Here is a 23,458-nt window from a genome sequence, read left to right on the forward strand (position 1 = left end):
AAAGGAGCTCCGAGAGTTTCAAAAAGGCAGAAAAGAAAAAGAAGAAGCAGAAGATAATAACTGTCTAAAATATTAGCACTTCTACCATCTCAGGCGGAACACTACGAAAGGAGCTAAATTAGTTGAAAAACTGGAAAATGTCAAGACAGCCAGTTGGTTGTAAAAGTCCACACTGCTGGTTCAACAGGACGAAAGTTCAAGCTGTTACGTCAAGAAAAAGGCTATGGAGGAGTCACGCTGGCCAGGTGAACCGGCTACACCAAAGAAATGTTGTTCGGAACGAGTCAAGATCAGAGACTGAATCTATGAACTGTTTCCGCGGAGACTGAACCTGTGAACTGTTCCCACCGAGATTATATCTGTAAATTGTTTTATATGACATTGACTCCATCGAGATTATATCTGTAATTGTTTATAGGAAGTTGAAGATATGTATGTTTAACGGAGACTCTAAGTAATAAGCTAAAAAGGGAGGATTGTAGTGTATGTACCCGTCTACCTTTAAGGGAACTATTGAATGTAACCGTTCACCTTTAAGAGAACTACTTTAGGTGTGGCACTATTTGTTTGGCTTCTGTATACTGTAATACCGATAGTGACCACACCAGTATATAAGTGTTGTGGCAGGATTGCTGGGGCAGATTCGCCCGGACCTTCGAATAGTAAAGACCTGTTTTGTTTGTTACTTCTGAAGTCTGTGTATTTATTAACTGCACAACCCACAGACTTTACAGGTTGGTCCAAAGACGTTGGCTCAGAAATTCCCTACCTTAGCGCTACGAGTTAGTGCCGCTATCCTGGCGAAAAATGATGGCCACCACTCTAGTGCGGGGCTTGGTGGCCGCCATTTTGGTGAGGGCATTAGCACTGCTGATAGCAGCGCTGGCCCTAGAGGTGCAAATATCGGGAGCATGATGTGCACGCTGATTTAACGTCCCACTCTGCGAACTTGGACCTTAGCACTGGGTCCTAAGCTCACACTGAAAAACAAGCATGCAGCAGGCTGAGAGAGCTGTCAGCATTTCTTAAAGGGACACACACATCTTTCAGGTAAGTTTGCATGAAAGCTTTTGGACTGGATTTTAAAATTTTTTATTGAAGTAGTCGCTTGGTGCAATACATGTTAAAAGTTTTTAAAGTGTCCTGGGAGTGCTGCTGGATGCTTGCAAGGCCTCGGATGGTAAAGGAAGGCCTCTGAGAAGACAGAAAATGCTTCAAATACTCAGCAAGTCAGGCAGCATCCGTGGAAAGAGAAACAGAGTTCATGGCCGCGGTTTTGCTGATCTTGGTGGGTCCTTGGCGGGCAACGTCAGTGGCGGGTCTCGACCCCGCTGCTGGTTCCATCCCACTGTCTGAAATGCATTTCCCTTGATTGGGCTTGTTAAGCCCGCCCAGCGCGCTTCCCGGCCAATAAGAGGAAGCAAGTCTGATGACGTCATTTGATGATGCATCGTCAGCCGGTTTCCTTAAAGGGACCATGTCCAAATTTATTTTGACATTTGTGCTGTCAGTGTTCTACAGCATTGAGGTGCTGCAAACACTGACAATGACAGAACAAAGACACAGGGCTGCACCCAGGCTCTCCCATGATTCCCTCCATATGATTATGGAGGGAGTCACAGCATGCAGGGAGGTCCTCTTTCCTTCCGATGGGTGGACAAGACCACCCCAGGAGATCAACACAGCCTGGTTGTACATTGCAGAGCAAGGCACGAGCAGGGATGTGGTCAGGAGGACCTGGGTGCCGCAAACATTTCAATGATCTCTGCAGATCACGAAACATTAGTACAAAGCCACACTCACCTCATCCTGCTGTGCCTCTCATCACATCCCCATCACTCTGCCTTCCCTACCCTACTCCTGCACATCTTTACTCACACCAACTTACCTTACACCTTCACCCATCCCTCTCTATCTACATCATCACATCCCCATCTCATTAGCCACCCCTCACACTCACCCTCATCCTTGTGCAATCATATCAACTAACAACACACTTGGGTGTTTTATGTTATGTCCATGTAAAGTTTTTGTTAATGTGCTGTCAAACATTGAAACCTATATTTTCAACACTTTGTGTTCTTGGACAGATTTGTGTGCACCTTTGGAAGTGCCTTAGTGAGTTGCAGTGAATGGTGAGACATAACGGTACCCCTCACAAAGGTGATGTGTGAAAGGAATGGCTTGGGCATTGCAGGGATTCTTTATGGTGTTGGTGTGGGGTGGTGCCAACCTGGTGCATCATGTGGCAGCCAGGGTGTACAGCATCAAGTGAAGTAAATCTGGCCATGGTGAGGCCATCCCTGGCCTCCCGGGCAGCAATGTGGTCGGGTGCTGATGCTTTCTGTCCTGTGCAGCATCAGTTGATTGTGGAGAAGGTTGATGTTATTGTTGGTGCTGCTTGTGTGCCTGGTGCTGCTGGTGTTGGGGCTGATCATGGTGGGATTCTAAGGACCAAGGTGAGAGAGTATAAAGGGCACCCATGCTGATGGAATAGATGGCAAGTGAAGTACAGATGACAGAAGTGATCTGTCAATGGTGAGAGAGGTAATGAGGTCAGACTGGACGGAGACTTGCAGCATCCTGAATCTGTAGTGGAAATGCAGAGAGGAAGAGCATGTGGCTGAGGGAAGATATCTCTAAGGCGAGAGCTTTTCCTTGACATTTGAAGCTGTCAACTCATCAGCTGATTCATTGGCCACTGACCTCCCGCCTCAGCTTCACAGACGTGGTCAAGCAACAGCGTGAAACCGGTGGGCGAGCTGTCAAATTCAAAAGGTAAGTTTAAAACCATTGTTAACTGGCTGTAACAAGCCATGAATCATTTAAATTGGCTCCCCCGCCACTGCCTCTTGGGTCTGCTCAGCGCTGGCAGACTCGACATCGGGAAAGGCAAGTGTACGCGATTTGACAGTGGATTCCTGACCCGCTGTCAATCAATTCACATTTAACTGCTGACCCGTCACTGATTGTGTCCGCTGAGCCCTGCAAAATTCCGTGTATCAGATCAGATGCTGCCTGACTTGCTGAGTATTTCCAGCATTTTCTGTTTTTATTTTAGATTTCCAGCATTCACTCACAGATGGAAGAGGAAGAAGCAAAAGATGAAGACACGTAAGAGGAAGAAACAGAAGGGGAAGAAGTCTTGGAGGAGGAAGCAGAAGGAAGGATGCAACCCAGACAGCCCCTTTCTGGCCAGGATATCCAGGATGGAAGCATCTGCCTGCGGTACAAGTGACCACAACCCTAATTCCCTTTTCAATATTTGTCCCACACCTTACCTTCCCTCTGTTTCTCACCATCACAGCGTACTCTTGGCCACAATGCTGAAATAAAATCCACCACAAAACAAATCTTTCAATCCAACTTTATACATCTATCCATCCAATATGACATCAAGATATCAACTAATCACCCTTACGCATTCCCTTAGTGACTGTCTTGTGTGTGCCTTTGCCTATCCTACTGATGTCATGCAGTGCTACCCCAGTGACTGCAGCATTTTTTTTATTCGTTCTGTGATGTGGGCGTCGCTGGCAATTTATTGCCCATCCCTAATTGCCCTTGAGAAGGTGGTGGTGAGCCGCCTTCATGAATGGCTGCAGTCCTTGTGGTGAAAGTACTCCCACAGTGCTGTTAGGGAAGGAGTTCCAGGATTTTGACCCAGTGACGATGAAGGAATGGCAATATATTACCAAGTCAGGATGGTATGTAACTTGGAGGGGATCTTGCAGGTTCCCATGCGCCTGCTGCCCTTGTCCTTCTAGGTGGTAGAGGTTGTGGGTTTGGGAGGTGCTGCTGAAGAAGCCTTGGCGAGTTACTGCAGTGCATCTTGTAGATGGTACACACTGCAGCCACGGTGCGCCAGTAGTGAAGGGAGTGGTGGCTGGGGTGCCAATTGAGCGGGCTGCTTTGTCTTGGGTGGTGTTGAGCTTCTTGAGTGTTGTTGGAGCTGCACTCATCCAGGCAAGTGGAGAGTATTCCATCACACTCCTTACTTGTGCCTTGTAGATGGTGGAAAGGCTTTGGGGAGTCAGGAGGTGAGACACTCACGGCAGAGTTCCCAGCCTCTGATCCACTCTTGTTGCTACAGTATTTATGTGGCTGGTCAAGTTACGTTTCTGGTCAATGGTGACCCCTAGGATGTTGATGGTGGGGGATTCGGTGATGGTAATGCCGTTGAATGTTAAGGGGAGGTGGTTAGACTCCTGCTGGTTGGAGATAGTCATTGCCTGGCACTTGTATGGCGCGAGTGTTACTTGCCACTTGTTAGCCCAAGCCTTAATGTCGTCCAGGTCTTGCTGCATGCGGGCATTCACTGCTTCATTTTCTGAGGAGTTGCGAATGGAGCTGAACATTGCAATCATCAGCGAACATCCCCACTTCTGAACTTATGATGGAGGGAAGGTCATTGATGAAGCGGTGAAGATGGTTGAACCTAGGACACTGCCCTGAGGAACTCCTGTAGCGATGTCCTGGGGCTGTGAGGATTGACCTTCAACCACCACAACCATCTTCCTTTGTGCTAGGTATGGAGAGTTTTCCCCGTGATTCCCATTGGCTTCAATTTTACTAGGGATCCTTGATGCCACACTCGGGCAAATGCTGCCTTGATACCAAAGGCAGTCACTCTTACACCTCTGAAATTCAGCTCTTTTGCCCATGTTTGGACCAAGGCTGTAACGAGGTATGGAGCTGAGTGGTCCTGATGGAACCCAAACTGAGCATCGGTGAGCAGGTTATTGGTGAGGAAATGCCATTTGATAGCACTGTCAACGACACCTTCTAACACTTTGCTGATGATTTGAGAGTAGACTGATGGGGGCGGTAATTGACTGGATTGGATTTGTCCTGCTTTTTGTGAACAGGACATACTTGGGCAGTTTTCCACACTATCTGGTAAATGCCAGTGTTGCAACTGTACTGGAAAAGCTTGGCTAGAGGCGCGGCTAGTTCTGGAGCACAAGTCTTCAGCATGACAGTCGGGATGTTGTCGGAGCCCACAGCCTTTGCTGTATCCAGTGCGCTCAGCCATTTCTTGATATCACATGGAGTGAATCGAATTGGCTGAAGACTGGCTTCTGTGATGGTGGGAACCTCAGGAGGAAGCTGCTATGGATCATCCACTCGGCACTTCGGGCTGAAGATGGTTGCAAACGTTTCAGCCTTGTCTTTTGTACTTGCGTGCTGGGCTCCGCCATCATTAAGGATGGGGATATTCATGGAGCCTCCTCCTCCCGTTAGTTGTTTAATTGTCCACCACCATTCACGACTGGATGTGGCAGGACTGCAGAGCTTTGATCTGATCCATTGATTCTGGAATCGCTTAGCTCTGTCTATAGCATGCTGCTTCTGCTGGTGGAAGGCTGCTGACTTTCAGTGGGGGACACTGCAAATGGCCTTGTTGGTTGACTTTGAGGAGCTGGTGGCTGAAAGTGTCAAATCGATGTTCTTCTTCTTATTCTTATTCTCCTCTCCCTCTTCTTGGACAACCACTGGCTGGGCAGGCTGCATTGCTTGGGTGTATGAAATGAGGAAGGAACAATAACTTATATTTATATAGCAACTTTAATGTAATAAAAAGTCCCAAGGCACTTCGCAGGAGTGTTATCGAAAAAAACAAAATTTGACACTGAGACATATAAGATGTTAGGACCGATGACCAAAAGCTTGGTCGAAGAGGTAAGTTTAAAGGAGCTTCTTAAAGGAGGAAAGAGAAGTGGAGAGGCGGTGAGATTTAGGGAGGGAATTCCAGAGCTTAGGATCCAGGCAGCTGAAGGCACGACTGCCAATGGTGGAGCATTTAAAATCTAGGATGTTCAAAAGGCCAGAATAGGTGAAGCACAGGGGTCTAGGAGGATTATAGGGCTGGAGGAGATTACGGAGATAAAGAGGGGTGAGACCATGGAGGGATTTGAAAACAAGGATGTGAATTTTAAAATCGAGGCGTTGCTTAAATAGGAGCCAATGTAGGTCAGCAAGCACAGGGAAGATGGGTGAGTGGAATTGGTGCGAGTTATCACATGGGCAGCAAGTGTTTTGGATGACCTCAAGTTCATGGAGGGTAGAACTAGGGAGGCAGGCCAGGAGTGCATTGGAATAATCAAGTCTAGAGGTGATAAAGGCATGGATGATGGTTTCAGCAGTATATAAGTTGAGGTACGGGCGGAGATGGGCGATATTATGGAGGTGGAAATGGGCAGTCTTAGTGATAGAATGGATGTGAGGTAGGAAGCTCAATTCATGATCAAATATGACACCAAGGTTGTGAACAGGCTTGGTCAGCCTTAGACAGTTGCTGGGGAGAGAGATCAAATCAGTGGATAGGGAATGGAGTTTGTGGCATGAACCGAAGACAATGGGGGGAATTTTGCCAGCGCTCGGGGTGGGTTTGGAGGTGGGACTGCTGGCAAAATTGCAAAGATTGACAGCGGGTCCCGAACCCGCTGTCAACCCACCTCAATTTAATCTTCCCAAGTGTCAAGTCCCATATTTGCATAGGGACCCGACACCTAGCAGCGGGAAGAGGATTATAGGCATTTAACTGCCTGATAACAGGTAGCTAACAGGCAGTTAAGAGGCTTTTTTCAATTTTGCCAGGTTGATTGTGGGCTTCCCGACGTCCAGACACCAGGCCAGGGTAAGTGTGGTGTGCTATGAGTCTACTGTAATGTTTCTTCATTGATGACAGCTGCAGAAGTGGTGTGAAGGATCCAATGGTACACTGGTGAGTTTCAGAGTTAAGGAAATGCTGGGAAAATCATTTTTAATGTATTTAGACTTTTCTGTAGGTAATAAGGTTTGAAGTGTTTGTGTAGTCCCACCTCATTGGGAGAACCTCTCTCACCAGTGACAGATCGCTTCTGTAACCTCACCTGCAGCTGCCATCTGTTTTATCCTAAGGAGAGAGTCTCTGGATAGGCTAGGTGCAAGGGCTCACTTTTGTACAGTGATTGGCAGTGTTTGCAGCACTTCAATGCTGTCAAACACTGAAAACTCATCTGTCAAATAAAAATGAGCATGTCCCCTTTAAGAAAACCGGCAGATGACGTGTCATCAACTGACATCATCTGACACCGGCTTTCTCTCAATTGGCCGGCAAGCCCGCAGGGCGGGCTTAACAAGGCCAATTGACGCAAAATAGCGTCTGTGCATCGGGCGTCATTGGGGGTGGGATTGGAACCCGCAAGTCAGCTGACCCGCTCTCAACTCATACCAAAAGGTAAGATCGTGCCCAATGGCTTCGGTCTTCCGGATATTTAATTGGAGGAAATTTCTACTCATCCAGTGCTGGATGTCAGACAAGCAGTCTGATAGTATGGAGATGGTGGAGGTTTTGAGAGAGGTAGAGGAGAGGTAGAGCTGGGTATCATCAGCGTACATGTGAAAACTCACATTGTGTTGCCGGATGATGTCACCGAGGGTCAGCATGTAGATGAGAAATAGGAGGCGGCCAAGGATATCCTTGGGGGACACCAGAGGTGACAGTGCAAGGTCAGGAAGAGAAGCCATTGCAGCTGATTCTATGGGTACAACTGGAAAGATAGGAATGAAACCAGGCGAGTGCAATCCCATCCAGCTGGACGATGGTGGAGAGGCATTGGAACAGAATTTTGTGATCAACTGTGTCAAAGGCTGCAGACAGGTCCAAAAGGACGAGAAAGGATAGATTACCTTTGATGCAGTCAATTAGGATGTCATTTGTGACCTTGGTATGAGCAGTTTTTTTAACTGTGGCAGGGGCGGAAGCCTGATTGGAGGGATTCAAACATGGAGTTGTGGGAAAGATGGGCATGGATTTGGGGGGCGACAACACATTCAAGAACTTTGGAGAGGAAAGGGAGGTTGGAGATGGGGTGATACTTTGCAAGGACGGAGGGGTCACAGTTTTTTTTTGATGACGGCAGACATTAAGGAAAGGGGGACAGTACCGGAGGAGAGAGAACCGTTAACAATATCCGCTAACATGGGAGCCAGGAAGGAAAGTTGGGTTGCCAGCAATTTAGTAGGAATAGAGTCAAGAGCAGGAGGTCAGTGTTATTGACAAGATGAAATTTGAAAGGGCAAGAGGGGAGACAGGAGAGAAATTAGAGAAATATGCAAATTTAGGTTTAGGGTGGGGGAAAACGGAGAGGAAGTAAGGTCTGGTGGACATGGGGAAGGGAGGGAATTGAAAGCAGAAGCAGTTGAATGGAGTTAGTCAATGTTTTTAACAAAGAAGGCCATGAGCTCCTCACATTTATTGTTGGACGTGAGGGAAGAGGAGGAAGGGGAGGGTGGTTTGAGAAGACGGTTAGTGGTGGAGCAGAGAAGCCTGGTGTTATTTTTGCCGTCCTGGATGGGGATCTTAGAAGAATGGGCATTTTTAGTGCTGGAGAGCGGAACCCAGTAGTGCTTTATATGACCTAGGCAAATCTGGTGATGGACGATTAGACCAGTTTTCCGTCAAAGACGTTCAAGTTTGCGTTCCTTGGACTTAAGGGAGTGGAGATGAGGGGTAGACCAGGGGGAATGTCTAGGGTGAGATGATTTTAGTGGGGACAAGGGCATCAAAGGTGATGGAGAGGGTGTGATTTAGTAAGTCAGTAGCTGCAGAGATGTCATGGAGAATAGTGGGCAAAAGGCTAAGTAGTTGGGAATTAGAAAGTGCAGTGGTAAGGAGCTTGACGGAGAGTTTGTTCCAGGGGCGGATAAAAAAAGTAGTGGCAGGGGCGGAAGTTTAGGAGGGGGAAGGGTAATATGGGTAGAGAGCGATATACGGAAATGGTCGGAGATTGCCTTATTGGTGATGGTTATGGAGGGGATAGCAAGGCCACGTGAGATGATAAGATCGAGGGGGTGGCCGTGTATATAGATGGGGGAGTTGACATGAAGGGAGAGATTAAGGGAGGAAAGGAGGTCAGTGAACGCGGAGAAGAGGGAGCAAGATGAGTTGAGATGGAGGTTGAAATCACCGAGGATGAGAAGTCGCTTGGTGCAGAGGCAGAGGGAGGAAAGCAGAGAAGATATCTCATTGAGAAAATTGGTGTAGTAGTTGGGTGGACGGTTCAGAATAAGGATCTTAAAAGTGAGACATGAGTGGTGGAACAAGGTAAGATGCTCAAAGGAGGAGAAGTTAGCAGAGGAGTAGGGAGAGTTGCGAGGAGGGGTGGATGGAGTTGTGGTGAGGGGAGGGTAGAAAAGCAGAGGTGCATGCGAGAAAAAAGAAAAGAAAGACTTGCATTTATATAGCACCTTTCACGACCACCGGACATCTCAAGTGCTTTACGGGCAATGAAGTACTTTTGGAGTGTAGTCATTGTTGTAATGTAGGAAACGTGGCAGCCAATTTGCGCACAGCAAGCTCCCACAAACAGCAATGTGATAATGATCAGATAATCTGTTTTTGTTATGTTGATTGAGGGATAAATATTGGCCAGGACACCGGGGATAACTCCCCTGCTCTTCTTCGATATAGTGTCATGGGATCTTTTATGCCCACCTGTGAGAGCAGACGGGGCCTTGGTTTAACATCTCATCTGAAAGACAGTAGGAGGATAACGTATGAGGATACCAGCATCTTGTATCCTTTCAGCACCGCCGCTGGCCAAGGGCTTAGTCATGCCCCTGTCTAGAATGGCCAGCACTGTCTCCTCCAAGAGGGTGAGCTGAAGGAGGTGTGCCTCGTGTTTGGTACAGATTGTTGGTAGGTGAGTCATTGCAAGGAGGAGCCGTGCATGGAGAAGTGTGTGAGGCTAGTGGCGCAGTTGGTAGGAGTCGGCTTTTGAAGATGCATTCACTGACCTTAACCACTGGCCTGAGGCCATGAAGCTTTTTTGCGAATCAAAGCCAGGTCGTGGGGGGCGACACTGCTGGCAGTGACAGCCTTGGTGATCTGGTCCCATATCCTTCTTTTTAGGAGGGCCTCCTGGCCCCTGTGGGTAGAGGACCTATTTTGCAGTGTGGACACCCTGCACAAAGCTGGAGTGCTGCGTGCGAGATCCTGGGTGCCCTTCCCTGGCTTGTTGAGCCATTTTAGTTAGTGCTAAAGCATTATTTGCATTTTTCTAGGTGCTGAAGGCAATTCAGCTTTAAGAGCTGAAGACCCGCAGTTGGGAATTCTTTTTAATGTTAATTTTCTTTCAGAAGGCAGTTGAACTGTAAGGGCTAAAAACTGGCTATTTTTACATGATTTTTATTTTCATTTCAAATGCAGTTCCCCTTTATGGGACCAAAATGTTTTCTGAAATGACAGCCTTGCTTTAAGAGAAGACTGTTCTTGCTGCAATGACACTATGGCCACGCTACATTGGGGCCTCCTGCCGGGATTAACGCCACCAAAACGGCCTTGCACAGTAAATTTAGCACTAGACTAATGTTAATTAGCCACCAGCGCCAATTTACCGGTCCTGCCAGCGCCATCAATTTCATTGGCCGTTAACACCGGCCCGCGGTGAAACCAGCAGGTTTTAGCGATGTCGAACTTCTAGCCCATTGTCTCTTTAACATAGCAGCAACTTACTCTGAGGAGGACCCCTCCATGAGCCTAACAGTAAGGAAAAAGTGGACAGCTGGAAACTGATGGCTTCATATTGCCCACTTGAAATATGCATATTTTGGAGGTTGTGAAAGATATTCAAGGTAAATATATTCTACAGAATTGCCGCATAAATTATGAAGGGAGATTTTTGAACCATTAATGGTGTCACTCAGATGGGCTTTGCTACAATATTTTATACTTCAGATCTTCGGGTTAGAGGTAGTCTGGGCGCAGACATCTTGGGACGAGTTTTCTGAGGACGTGTTGGCAGTGAGAACTGAAGGATGCCAGTGAATGCACAATATCTCCATTTATAATACTGAAGGAATTAATAGTAGAGAATTTAATTTCTTTGTAATGTAATTAATCAGAATGCTTTACCTATAATTTCCTACTATCACTCCATCTGGATTTAGCATAGGAATGATTTTAAAGATGCATCTTTGTCGCAGCTCCTGTAGAAAAAAAATTTTGGTTATGGTTAGCACACAACTAAAAAATACACTTTATTAAAATAAGATTAATTATTACTTGTAAAAATTAGTCCATTAAAAAGCTTTTGGAAAATTCTTTCACTTTTTATTGCCCATGTCATGACTTGCTCCTTGCTCAAGCCTGAGTTAAAATTGTGGTCGAGGACCGTGATGTTAACGGACCCGAATCTGCATAATTAAACGGTCCGAGTGGGCCATCTGGAAGCCTGCATACAAATCGTGGTCAGTAGGATCTGGCAGCTCGTGGATGAGTAAGTAACCTGGGCGATTTTAACTGTCCACCCGCCTGGTTTCTGCCAGGTAGGAAGGGTTAAAATCGCCAATTAATCTTTGAGAAGATGAGAATAACTGCTTTTCCAAAGAAGGTGTCAGTGGTGTTAGCAATTGATGTGATGACAAAGAAAAGGTTTGTAAATTGATCGAAACTCTGAGCAATCCTGGTCATTCCCAGAGCTAACAGAGACAGGATCAATGTAATTTGCGGGAACTGGTTTGTCTGGCAATTTTTGTTTGACAGATGGAACAGCGAGATGATATCCTCCATCTCTATGTAGAGCCTTCTATGAAAATTTGTACTTTGTATGCACTTTAATATACTTATCTCTTTTTCCTTAATCAGAAAGAAAATAGTTTCCACCAGCTTTGTGAGACTTGGAACCTACGGTCTGATTCTTGGGATGAGGAATATTGGAATCAAAGTAACTGGGTACCACTGGATGAACAAGTATTGAATTTTATGTTCAGAAAGTAGTAGGGTAGTACTGTAATTTCTCTGATTATGATGTTTGGATTTTAATAAACTTTTTTTTTAAATTCAGAAATCAAAATGAGGATCAAGATCCACAAAATAGCATACTAACAAGGTCAAAAAGATTCTTTGAGGATGTAACGAGCAGGGTGGATAAGGGTGAGCCACTGGATGTGGTGTATTTGGATTTCCAGAAGGCATCCGATAAGGTGCCACATAAAAGGTTACTGCATAAGATAAGAGCTCATGGAGTTGGGGGTAATATATTAGCATGGATAGAGAATTGGCTAACTAACAGAAAGCAGAGAGTCAGGATAAATGGGTCATTTTCCGGTTGGCAAGTGGTAACTAGTGGGGTGCCACAGGGATCGGTGCTGGGGCCTCAACTATTTACAATCTACATTAATGACTTAGATGAAGGGACCGAGTGTAAAGTAGTCAAGTTTGCGGATGATACAAAGATGGGTGGGAAAGTAAGTTGTGCAGAGGACTCAAAGAATCTGCAAAGGGATATAGACAGGCTAAATGAGTGGGCAAACATTTGGCAGATGGAGTATAACGTGGGAAAGTACGAGGTTATCCACTTTGGCAGGAAAAATAAAAAAGCAAACTATTATTTAAATGGAGAGAGATTACAAAATGCTACAGTTCAGAGGGACCTGGGGGTCCTTGTGCATGATACACAAAAAGTTAGCATGCAGGTACAGCAAGTAATCAAAAAGGCAAATGGAATGTTGGCCTTTATTGCAAGGGGGTTGGAGTATAAAAGCAGGGAAGTTTTGCTACAACTGTACAGGGTATTGGTGAGACCACACCTTGAGTACTGCGTACGGTTTTGGTCTCCATATTTAAGGAAGGATATACTTGCATTGGAGGCAGTTCAGAGACGATTCACATGATTGATTCCTGAGATGAGGGGTTGACTTATGAAGAAAGGTTGAGTAGGTTGGGCCTATACTCATTGGAATTTAGGAGAATGAGAGGTGATCTTATTGAAACATATAAGATACTGAGGGGGCTCAACAAGGTAGATGCAGAGAGGATGTTTGCCCTCGTGGGGAAATCTAGAACTCGAGGGCATAGTTTCAGAATAAATGGTCGCCCTTTTAGAACTGAGATGAGGAGGAATTTCTTCTCTCAGAGGGTCGTAAATCTGTGGAATTCTCTGCCCCGGAGAGCCGTGGAGGCTGGGCCATTAAATACATTTAAGGTGGAGATAGACAGATTTTTGCAAGATAAGGGAGTGAAGGGTTATGGAGAGCGGGCAGGGAACTGAAAAAGATTGGTGAAGACAAGCGTAGGTCGCTTGCAGTCAGAATCAGGGGAATTTATAATGGGGAACAAAGAAATGGCCGACCAATTAAATACATACTTTGGTTCTGTCTTCACAAAGGAGGACACAAATAACATCCCAGAGATGCCGGGGAACATAGGGTCTGATGAAAGGGAGGAACTGATAGAAATCAGTATTTGTAGGGAAATGGTGTTAGAGAAATTGACGGGATTGAAGGCCAATAAATCCCCAGGGCCTGATAATCTACATCCTAGGGTACTTAAGGAAGTGGCCCTAGAAATAGTGGATGCATTGCCGGTCATCTTCCAAAATTCTATAGACTCTGGAACAGTACCCATGGATTGGCGGGTAGTTAATGTTACCCCACTGTTCAAAAAAGGTGGTAGAGAGAAAACGGGGAATTACAGACTGGTAAGCCTGACATCGGTAGTGGGGAAAATGCTAGAGTCCATTATAAAAGATGTAATAGCAGAGCACTTGGAAAACAGTGACAGGATCGGACAAAGTCAACATGGATTTACAAAAGGTAAATCGTGCTTGACTAATCTACTGGAATTTTTTGAGGATGTAACTGGTAAAATAGATAAGGGAGAACCAGTGGATGTGGTGTATTTGGACTTTCAGAAGGCTTTCGCTAAGGTCCCGCATAAGAGATTAGCATGTAAAGTTAAGGCACATGGGATTGGGGGCAAGGTATTGACTTGAATAGAGAACTGGTTGGCAGACAGAAAGCAAAGAGTTGGAATAAACGGCTCTTTTTCCGAGTGGCAGGCAGTGACTAGTGGGGTACCGCAGGGATCGGTCCTTGGACCCCAGCTATTCACAATATATATTCATGATCTGGACGAGGGAACTTGATGTAATATCTCCAAGTTTGCAGACAACACAAAGCTGGGTGGGCGTGTGTGCTGTGAGGAGGATGCCGAGAAACGGCAGTGATATGCCTATCAATTAGTCCAATAAAAGGCGACGAGTTAAGAACGTAACTGAAGGTTTTTATTGGCTAAATAACAGAGCCCACCCTCGTGGGTGATCCGATCCAACAGGGAGGAATACTAGCCAGTCAGCTACCTTTATACCTGGGCAGGTAATGGGCGGAGTCGGAGGTGGTCAGCCCAGGTATAACAGTGCGACAAGAGGCGACCTCGTGTAGTGATGTGACAGTGAGAACAGTGAGAACAATATACAGTGATAACTATAACAGTGGTTTACCACATTCACCCCTTGTTTAGATTAGAGTCCGGCGGGGTGAAGTGTATTACCAGCTCTGGTATGTCAGTCTGTCCGGAGGCTTCGTTAGCCTCTCCGATCGTCGCAGCGGCGGTGTTACATTATCCGGTGTTAAAGCTGGTGTCTGCGTAGTCGGCAAAGGCTCGTGGGGTTCCGGCATGCCGTCTACCTCGGCTGGACTCGGGGGGTTGGGAGGGGGGGGTGAGGGTGCGAGGTCTCGTAAGGAGACAGTGTCCTCCCGTCCGTCTGGGTAAGCCACATAGGCGTACTGGGGGTTGGCGTGCAGGAGGTTCACCTTCTCGACCAGGGGGTCCGTTTTATGGGCCCTCACGTGCTTTCGCAGCAAGACGGGTCCCGGAGAGGTCAGCCAGGTTGGTAGGGTGGTTCCCGTAGTCGACTTCCTGGGGAAGACAAACATTCGAGCATGGGGGGTGGTGTTAATGGCAGTGCAAAGTAGTGACCGGATGGAGTGCAGCGCAATCGGGAGGACCTCTTGCCAGCGGGAGGTTGGGAGGCCCTTAGACTTTAAGGCTAAGAGGGTGGCCTTCCATACTGTCGCGTTCTCTCTTTCCACCTGGCCGTTCCCTCGGGGGTTGTAGCTGGTGGTCCTGCTTGCTGCAATACCCCTCTCCAATAGGAACTGACGGAGTTCCTCGCTCATGAAGGAGGCGCCCCGGTCACTATGTATATAGTTCGGGAACCCGAACAAGGCGAAGAGTTTGTTCAGGCATTTAATGACCGTGTTACTGGTCATGTCTGGGCAGGGGAAGGCAAAGGGGAAACGGGAGTACTCATCAACGATGTTGAGGAAGTACACATTACGGTCGGATGACGGTAGGGGCCCCTTGAAGTCGATGCTCAGACGCTCGAAGGGGCGGGTGGCCTTGATCAGGCTTGCTCTGTCCGGCTTATAGAAGTGCGGTTTGCACTCAGCACAGATCTGGCAGTTCCTGGTCATGGTCCTGACCTCCTCGATGGAGTATGGCAGGTTGCGGGGAGGGGTAGCTCCATGAGGGGGCGCATTCTTTCGGGGTCGGGGTCGGGGTCGGGGCCGATGACTCCGTTCTCTACTACACAGCCAAGGATGGCAAGGCGCGCTGTGTTAAACACGCATTTCTCCTTATTGTAGGTGAGGTTCAGCCGTTGGGCTGTACGGAGGAATTTCTCCAGATTCACGTCATGGTCCTGCCGGTTGCGGCCGCAGATGGTGACGTTATCGAGATAGGGGAAAGTGGCCTGTAGTCCGTTCTGGTCAACCATCCGGTCCATCTCCCGTTGGAAAACCGAGACCCCGTTGGTGACACCAAAGGGGACCCTAAGGAATTGGTAGAGGCAGCCATTCGCCTCGAAGGCGGTGTACTGGCTGTCCTCCGGGCTGATGGGGAGTTGGTGGTAGGCCGACTTGAGGTCGATGGTCGAGAATACGCGGTATTGTGCAATCTCATTGACCATGTCCGATATGCGGGGGAGGGGGTATGCGTCCAGCTGGGTGTATCTGTTTATGGTCTGGCTGTAGTCGATAACCAGGCGATTTTTGTCGCCGGTCTTGACTACCACCACCTGGGCACGCCAGGGGCTGCTGCTCCCCTCAATAATGCCCTCTTTCAGGAGTCGCTGCACCTCAGAGCTAATGAAGGCTCTGTCCCCAGCGCTGTACCGCCTGCTCTTAGTAGCGACAGGTTTGCAGTCGGGGGTGAGGTTAGCGAACAGGGAAGGTGGCGGTACCTTGAGGGTGGATAGGCTGCAGGTGTTACGCGGTGGGCGGTTTAACTTTCGCTGGTTGTCGACTGTGAGTGGGGGGAGGGGTCCACCGTATGCTAGGGTTACACTTTGGAGGTGGGATTGGAAGTCCAGCCCTAGTATGACGGCAGCGCACAGCTGGGGGAGTACGAGGAGTTTAAAATTTTTATACTCTGTCCCTTTAACCGACAATGTCACGACACAGTAGCCGCTGATGTCTGTGGCGTGCGACCTCGATGCCATCGAGATGCGGCTGCGCGTTGGCAGGACGGGGAGGGAGTAGTGGCTCACCGTGTCTGGGTGGATGAAGCTCTCCGTGCTTCCGCTGTCGAACAGGCAGGTCGTGGCGTGGCCGTTGACTTTGATGTCCATCATTGAGCTGGCCAGGTGGTGCGGGCGGGCTTGATCCAGGGTCACGGAAGCTAGGGTGTAGATGAGCGCGTCGTTGTCATGACAAGATGGCGGCGAAGATGGCGGCCCCCGTAGTTCACATGAGGCTCTGTTTAAATCGTTTGCCCCGCACAAAGATGGCCGCCCCTGCTGTTCCCATGAGGCTCTGCAGGCTTCGGCTGCCCCGCACAAAGATGGCCGCCCCTGGTTTTCCCATGAGGCTCTGCAGGCTTCGGCTGCCCCGCACAAAGATGGCCGCCCCTGGTTTTCCCATGAGGCTCTGCAGGCTTCGGCTGCCCCGCACAAAGATGGCCGCCCCCAGGGTTCGCATGAGGCACTGCTGGCTTCTGAGGATTTGCTTCTGCAGGCCTTGGAGAAGTGGCCTTTCTTGAGGCAGGTTTTGCAGGTCGAGTTTTTGGCTGGGCAGCGCGACCTCGGATGCTTCTCCTGGCCGCAAAAGAAGCAGCCAGCGGCCCGATCGGGGTTGCCTGATGTCGGGGCCGGTACCGGGGCTAGCGGGCCCGGTCGGATCCGTGATGCAGACGCTGAGGTAGGTCCCGGGGGCAGCGCTGTGAAGGGTGGTGGGGTGGGGGTCGGGCCCGAGTCCCAGGGTCGCGAATAGTACCTGGCAAACGCTTCCTGGTCTTGCTGGGTGGCCTCTAGGGTGAGGGCGAGGGCTTCGGCCTTGTCCAGGTCTATGTCCTTAGCTTCAAGTAGTCTTTGCCGTGTGTAGTCGGAACGTAGGCCTCTCACCAAGGCGTCGCGGACATTGTCTTCCATGTTCGCAGTAGCCGTCACCGCTTTAAAGTCACAGTTCCTGCCGAGTTGTCTCAGCGCTCGTGAAAATTCAGCTATCGATTCTCCTGGCTGTTGCTGGCGAGATCTTAAGAGATGCCTAGTGTACATGTAGTTTACCGGGCTCCGGTACTGCTGTTTCAGTAGGTTGATGGCGTCGTCGTACGTAGTCATGTCCTGGATGAGTGTATATACTCTCGGGCTCGCTTGGGCTTTCAGGACTCTTAGTTTGGATCTCTGAGGGACGACGGCTTCCTCCAGGTACGATTCGAAGCAGTCCAGCCAGTGTTTGAAGTCGTTGGCTGAGTTTGGTGCCTGTGGGTTTAGATCCAGGTATGGTGGTTTCAAGGCTTGCAGCCAAGCCGGCTGGTGTGGCCCGTTGTCTGGAGGCTGCTGTTGCTGTGCTGCTGGGTGAGCTCCTTGCTGTTGCTGTTCATTATCAGACATCTTTAAAATTTAGTCAATAAAATTGATATGCCTATCAATTAGTCCAATAAAAGGGGACGAGTTAAGAACGTAACTGAAGGTTTTTATTGGCTAAATAACAGAGCCCACCCTCGTGGGTGATCCGATCCAACAGGGAGGAATACTAGCCAGTCAGCTACCTTTATACCTGGGCAGGTAATGGGCGGAGTCGGAGGTGGTCAGCCCAGGTATAACAGTGCGACAAGAGGCGACCTCGTGTAGTGATGTGACAGTGAGAACAGTGAGAACAATATACAGTGATAACTATAACAGTGGTTTACCACAGGCAGCACGGTGGCATAGTGGTTAGCACTGTTGCCTCACAGCGCCAGGGACCCGGGTTCGAATCCGGCCTCGGGTGACTGTCTGTGTGGAGTTTGCACATTCTCCCCGTGTTTGCGTGGGTTTCCTCCGGGTGCTCCGGTTTCCTCCCACAGTCCAAAGATGTGCGGATTAGGATGATTGGCTATGATAAATTGACCCTTAGTGTTAGGGGGATTAAATACGTGGGGATAGGGTGGGATATGTGTTGGTGTAGGGGTTACGGGGATCGGGTGAGATATGTGTCGGTGCAGGCTCGATGGGCCGAAATGGCCTCTATCTGCACTGTGGGGTTTCTGTGATTCTGTGATTCTGTGAAACTCCAGTATGATTTGGACAGGTTGGGTGATTGGGCAGAAGCATGGCAGATGCAATATAACGTGGATAAATGCGAGGTTATCCACTTTGGTGGCAAAAACAAGGCGGCAGATTATTATCTGAATGGCAATAGATTGGGAGAAGGGGAAGTGCAACGAGACCTGGGCATCCTTGTGCACCAGTCGCTGAAGATAAGCATGCAGGTGCAGCAGGCGGTTAAGAAGGCAAATGGTATGTTGGCCTTTGTAGCGAGAGGATTTGAGTACAGGAACAAGGATGTCTTGCTGCAGTTGTACAGGGCCTTGGTGAGACCACATCTTGAGTATTGTGTGCAGTTTTGGTCGCCTTATCTGAGGAAGGATGTCCTTGCCATGGAAGGAGTGCTGCGAAGATTCACCAGGCTGATACCTGGGATGGCAGGAATGACGTATGAGGAGAGATTGGATTGATTGGGCTTGTACTCGCTGGAGTTTAGAAGAATGAGAGGGGATCTCATTGAAACTTATAAAATTCTAACAGGACTAGACAGACTAGATGCAGGAAGGATGTTCCCGATGGTCGGGGAGTCCAGAACCAGGGGTCACAGTCTAAGGATAAGGGGTAAGCCATTTAGGACAGAGATGAGGAGGAATTTCTTCACCCAGAGAGTGGTGAACCTGTCGAATTCTCTACCTCAGAAGGCAGTAGATGCCAATTCATTAAATATATTCAAGAAGGAGTTGGATATTTTTCTTAAAGCTAAAGGGATCAAGGGATATGGGGAGAAAGCAGGGACAGGGTACCGAATTTGGATGATCAGCCATGATCGCATTGAATGGCGGAGTAGGCTCGAGGGGCCGAATAGCCTACTCCTGCTCCTATCTTCTATGTTTCTATTAAGTGGCTTTGAGCCCAAGATCAGCCATGATCTTATTGAATGGCAGAGCAGGCTTGAGTAGCTAAGTGGCCTATTCCTGGTCCTATTTCTTATGTTCTTAAAATAGAAGAGGAGATAAATTAGAAAGTAGTGATTAGGTGACGCCAAGCTTGGATATACTTGCATGCCAGGGCTGCCGCTAGTTCTTTCGTCAGCTAAAAATACATCCATGCTTCAATTTGCTATTTCAATAAAAATACATTCAGGTACTTGAAGCGTGCAAGTAAATCATAAAACATTTAAAATAATGATCAACTCAAACATTTGAAATGCTAATTTTTCCATTCATTGGTCTGTTTATGTTCTCACCTTTGCCTTTTTTCTAGTTCGTGCACTTCATTGCCTTGCACTAACAGCATTTCACTGTCAGGATGGCTGACTAATGGTACTTGCTACCTGCCTCTCACACAGTGCTGCTGTCAGCTCATATCATGTCTGACCTGTCCAACCACAACAAACTAAGCATTAGCTGTGCCAGCTCTCAGCCTAAGCAGCTGTGGAGTTTGTAAGGACAGCACAGCTCATTAGTTACTACTGGCACCAAATCAGCAATGGGTGGCTGGGCTAAGAATGATGGATTTACAGTGAAGTATTGACTTTCAAGGGCTTTTTCTGACCTCAGTTCAGTCATTTTATAACTGCTGGTCAGGTTCCAGGACGTTTCTATAAAAGGCCGTGTTGTCCTGTGTCTTAATGCTCAACTAAATATACTTCCTTTAATCTTTTCTTTCACCTCTTATTTTAATTTTGTTTCTTCTTATTACATTTTCCTCCTTTTTCTTTTCATCTTTTAATGGCAATGGTTGATGTCTGGGCTCTACGGAAAGACCAGAAATGCTAGATAAAGTGCACAAAATGATTTCATTTGTACTGCACAACATGTTGTTAGAGAGAAAACAAATTGTCACTTTGAGTTGTGCACAAATGCTCCTGAAGTAAGAGTTATATCTTGCAGAAGTGAGGTGACTGAAGTGATTAAATGGTTCTACTGTGAAAATAAAAAGTCCGAAGGAAGGAATTCAAATATACGAAGGACCTATGAATGATTAGACACAACAAAAAGAGTACAGGAACTCCAAATTAGTTACTGGTTGTAATGTAATAGCAGCTTTGATAAACTAGATGTAAAAATGCAACATTTAACAGATCATCTTGTTTAATTGCTACCTTTGCTGTAGGCGCCTCAGATATCAGAAAATCTAGAATGCCCTTCATCATCCAGCTGGATTGAGTCTCCCCAGGGTGCACTCTTGCAGTTAGTACAACACCAAGTTTTGCTTCAGGATTTTCCCTTCCTGTTGTTAAAAAAAGAATCATGACCCAGTTTCGCAAGGAAGCAACAATAGGCAATGCTCATCTTGACCTTGTGTTTGTTACTGACCCAGAAGTCATAGCATTCCTAGGGGATAGCAACCACAGAATGGTCAAGTTCAATATGGTCTGGGAGTCCGATATAATCGAGGAGTCAGGTATAGAACAACTAATACAATTAGACTTGGGATAGGTTGTTCAACATAATTTCAATAGAGGACAAGATGAGCACTTTTAAAGGTATAATGCTGAATATACAGGATAAATACATTTCTAAACAAACATGGGGGTAAAACTCAACTTTGGTGGGAGTGCAAACCGGATCAGCCACCTATTATATAGCCCACCTGAATTTCCTTTCTATTGACTTCAAAAATTGAAAAATTGGGTGGGGTTTATAATGGCTGGTCAATCCACTACTGCCCATTTTGCACCCCATGACAGTTGAATGTTACCTCGCTTGACTCTAAATGGACAAACGTTGTTTAAAAAGGGAGAAAGGGATAGACGGAATAATTACAGGCCAGTCAGCCTAACCTCAGTGGTGGGCAAATTATTGGAAAAAGTTTTGAGGGATAGTATTAATCATCACTTAGAAAGAGGCATGGATTAATCAAGGGCAGTCAGCATGGATTTGTTAAGGGAAGGTCGTGTCTGACTAACTTGATTGAATTTTTTGAGGAGGTAACAAGGTGGGTTGATGAAGGTAATGCTTTTGATGTAGTCATACCAAAAATAGTGAGGAACCAAAGGGCTAATAAGAGTGAGGAACTTAAAGTAATTAATTTCGTAGAGAAAAAGTACTTCAGAAACGAATGGGTCTAAAAGCCGACAAATCCCCTGGACCTGACGGCCTACATCCTAGGGTTCTAAAAGAGGTGGCTGCAGAGATAGTGGATGCATTGGTTGTGATCATCCAAAATTCCCTAGATTCTAGAACAGTCCTAGCAGATTGGAAGGTAGCAAATGTAACCCCGCTATTCAAGAAAGGGGGGAAGAGAGAAAACAGGGAACTATAGGCCAGTTAGCCTGACATCAGTCATTGGGAAAATGCTAGAATCCATTATTAAGGAAGTGCTAACAGGGCACTTAGAAAATCATAACTTAATTAGGCAGATGTTTTATGGAAGGGAAATTGTGTTTAACAAATTTATTAGAGTTTTTTGAGGATGTAACTAACAGGGTAGATAAAGGGAACCAGTGGATGTAGTATATTTGGATTTCCAAAAGGCATTCGATAAGGTGCCACATAAAAGGTTGCTACGCAAGTTAAGGGCTCATGGGGTTGGGGGTAATATAATAGCATGGATAGAGGATTGGTTAATGGACAGAAAGCAGAGAGTCGGGATAAACGGATCATTTTCTGGTTGGCAGGCTGTAACTAGTGGGGTACCGCAAGGATCAGTGCTTGGGCCTCAGCTATTTACAATCTATACTAATGACCTAGATGAAGGGACTGAGTGTAATATATCCAAGTTTTCTGACAATACAAATCTAGGTGGAAAAGTAAGCTGTGAGGAGGACACAAAGAGCCTGCAAAGGAATATAGACAGGTTAAGTGAGTGGGCAATAAGTTAGCAGATGGAGTATAATGTGGGGAAATGTGAGGTTATTCATTTTGGTAGGAAGAATAGAAAAACAGAATATTTTTAAATGGTGAGAAACTATTAAATGTTGGTGTTCAGAGAGATTTGGTGTCCTCGTACAGGAAACACAGAGAGTTAGCGTGCAGGTACCGCAAGCAATAAGGAAGGCAAATGGCATGTTGGCCTTTATTGAAAGGGGGTTGGAGTACAAGAGTAAGGAAGTCTTCCTACAATTGTACAGGGCTTTGGTGAGACCACACCTGGAGTACTGTGCACAGTTTTGGTCTCCTTATCTGAGGAAGGACATACATGCCTTAGAGGCGGTGCAACAAAGGTTCACTAGATTGATCCTTGGGATGAGAGTGTTGTCCTATGAGGAGAGATTGAGTAGATTGGGCCTATACTCTCTGGGGTTTAGAAGAATGAGAGGTGATCTCAAGATTCAAGATTCAAGATTCTTTATTTGCCATATGTAACTAGTACAATGGAATGCTTACTCCCCAATCACTCCCACAATAAAGCTGTGGGAGCTCACAGAGACACGTCAGCTATTTTTACAGCGCCGTGTTCAGAAAGTCAATTCTTTGGCATCCAGTGGTAGTGGGAGCACGATGTCCCTCAGCCGCTCCGTCCTCCCCACTGTTGCCGGCTCAGCTCCACGTGCGGTGGCCTGCTTCTCCCGCTCACCCTCTGGCCACCATTCCCGGCTCCCCTCCTCCCAGTCTCATTGAAACATATAAGATTCTGAAGGGTTTTAACAGGGTAGCTGCTGAGAGGTTGTTTCCCCTGGCTGGAGAATCCAAAACTAGGGGGCATAGTCTCAGGATAAGGGGTCAGCCATTTAAGACTGAGATGAGGAGGAATTTCTTCACTCAGAGGGTTGTGAATCTTTGGAATTCTCTACCTGAAAGGGCTGTTGATACTGGTTAAGTATTGTCAAGGCTGAGATCGATAGATTTTTGGATACTAGGGGAATCAAGGGATATAGGGATCAGGCAGGAAAGTGGATTTGAGGTTGAAGATCAGCCATGATCTTATTGAATGGTGGAGCAGGCTTGAAGAGCCGTATAGCCTACTCCTGCTCCTAATTCTTGTGTTCTTAGTCTACACGGATTTTAGCAAGGCTTTTGACATGGTCCCACATGGCAGACTGGTCAGAACAGTAAAAGCCCATGGGATCCAAGGGAAAGTGGCAAGTTGGATCCAGAATTGGCTCAGTGGCAGGAAGCAAAGGGTAATGGTCGACAGTTGTTTTTGTTACTGGAAGGCTGTTTGCAGTGGGGTTCCACAGGTTTCAGTACTAGGTTCCTTGCTTTTTGTGGTATTGTGGC

General features: G+C 47.2%; 1 protein-coding gene across 1 annotated transcript in view; it reads right to left on the reverse strand.

Moving 5' to 3' along the window:
- LOC147112781 (uncharacterized) overlaps positions 1-23,458 on the reverse strand; it is a 445,258-nt gene that overhangs the window by 82,356 nt on the left and 339,444 nt on the right. Inside the window, 2 exon segments of the mRNA XM_085997401.1 lie at positions 10,901-10,974; positions 20,398-20,525. Coding sequence (XP_085853527.1) covers positions 10,901-10,974; positions 20,398-20,525 — 202 coding nt within the window.

This window comes from Somniosus microcephalus, chromosome 9 (genome assembly GCF_052327205.1).
Source record: "Somniosus microcephalus isolate GS21.2 chromosome 9, FLI_Smic_1.0, whole genome shotgun sequence".
NCBI lineage: Eukaryota > Metazoa > Chordata > Chondrichthyes > Squaliformes > Somniosidae > Somniosus > Somniosus microcephalus.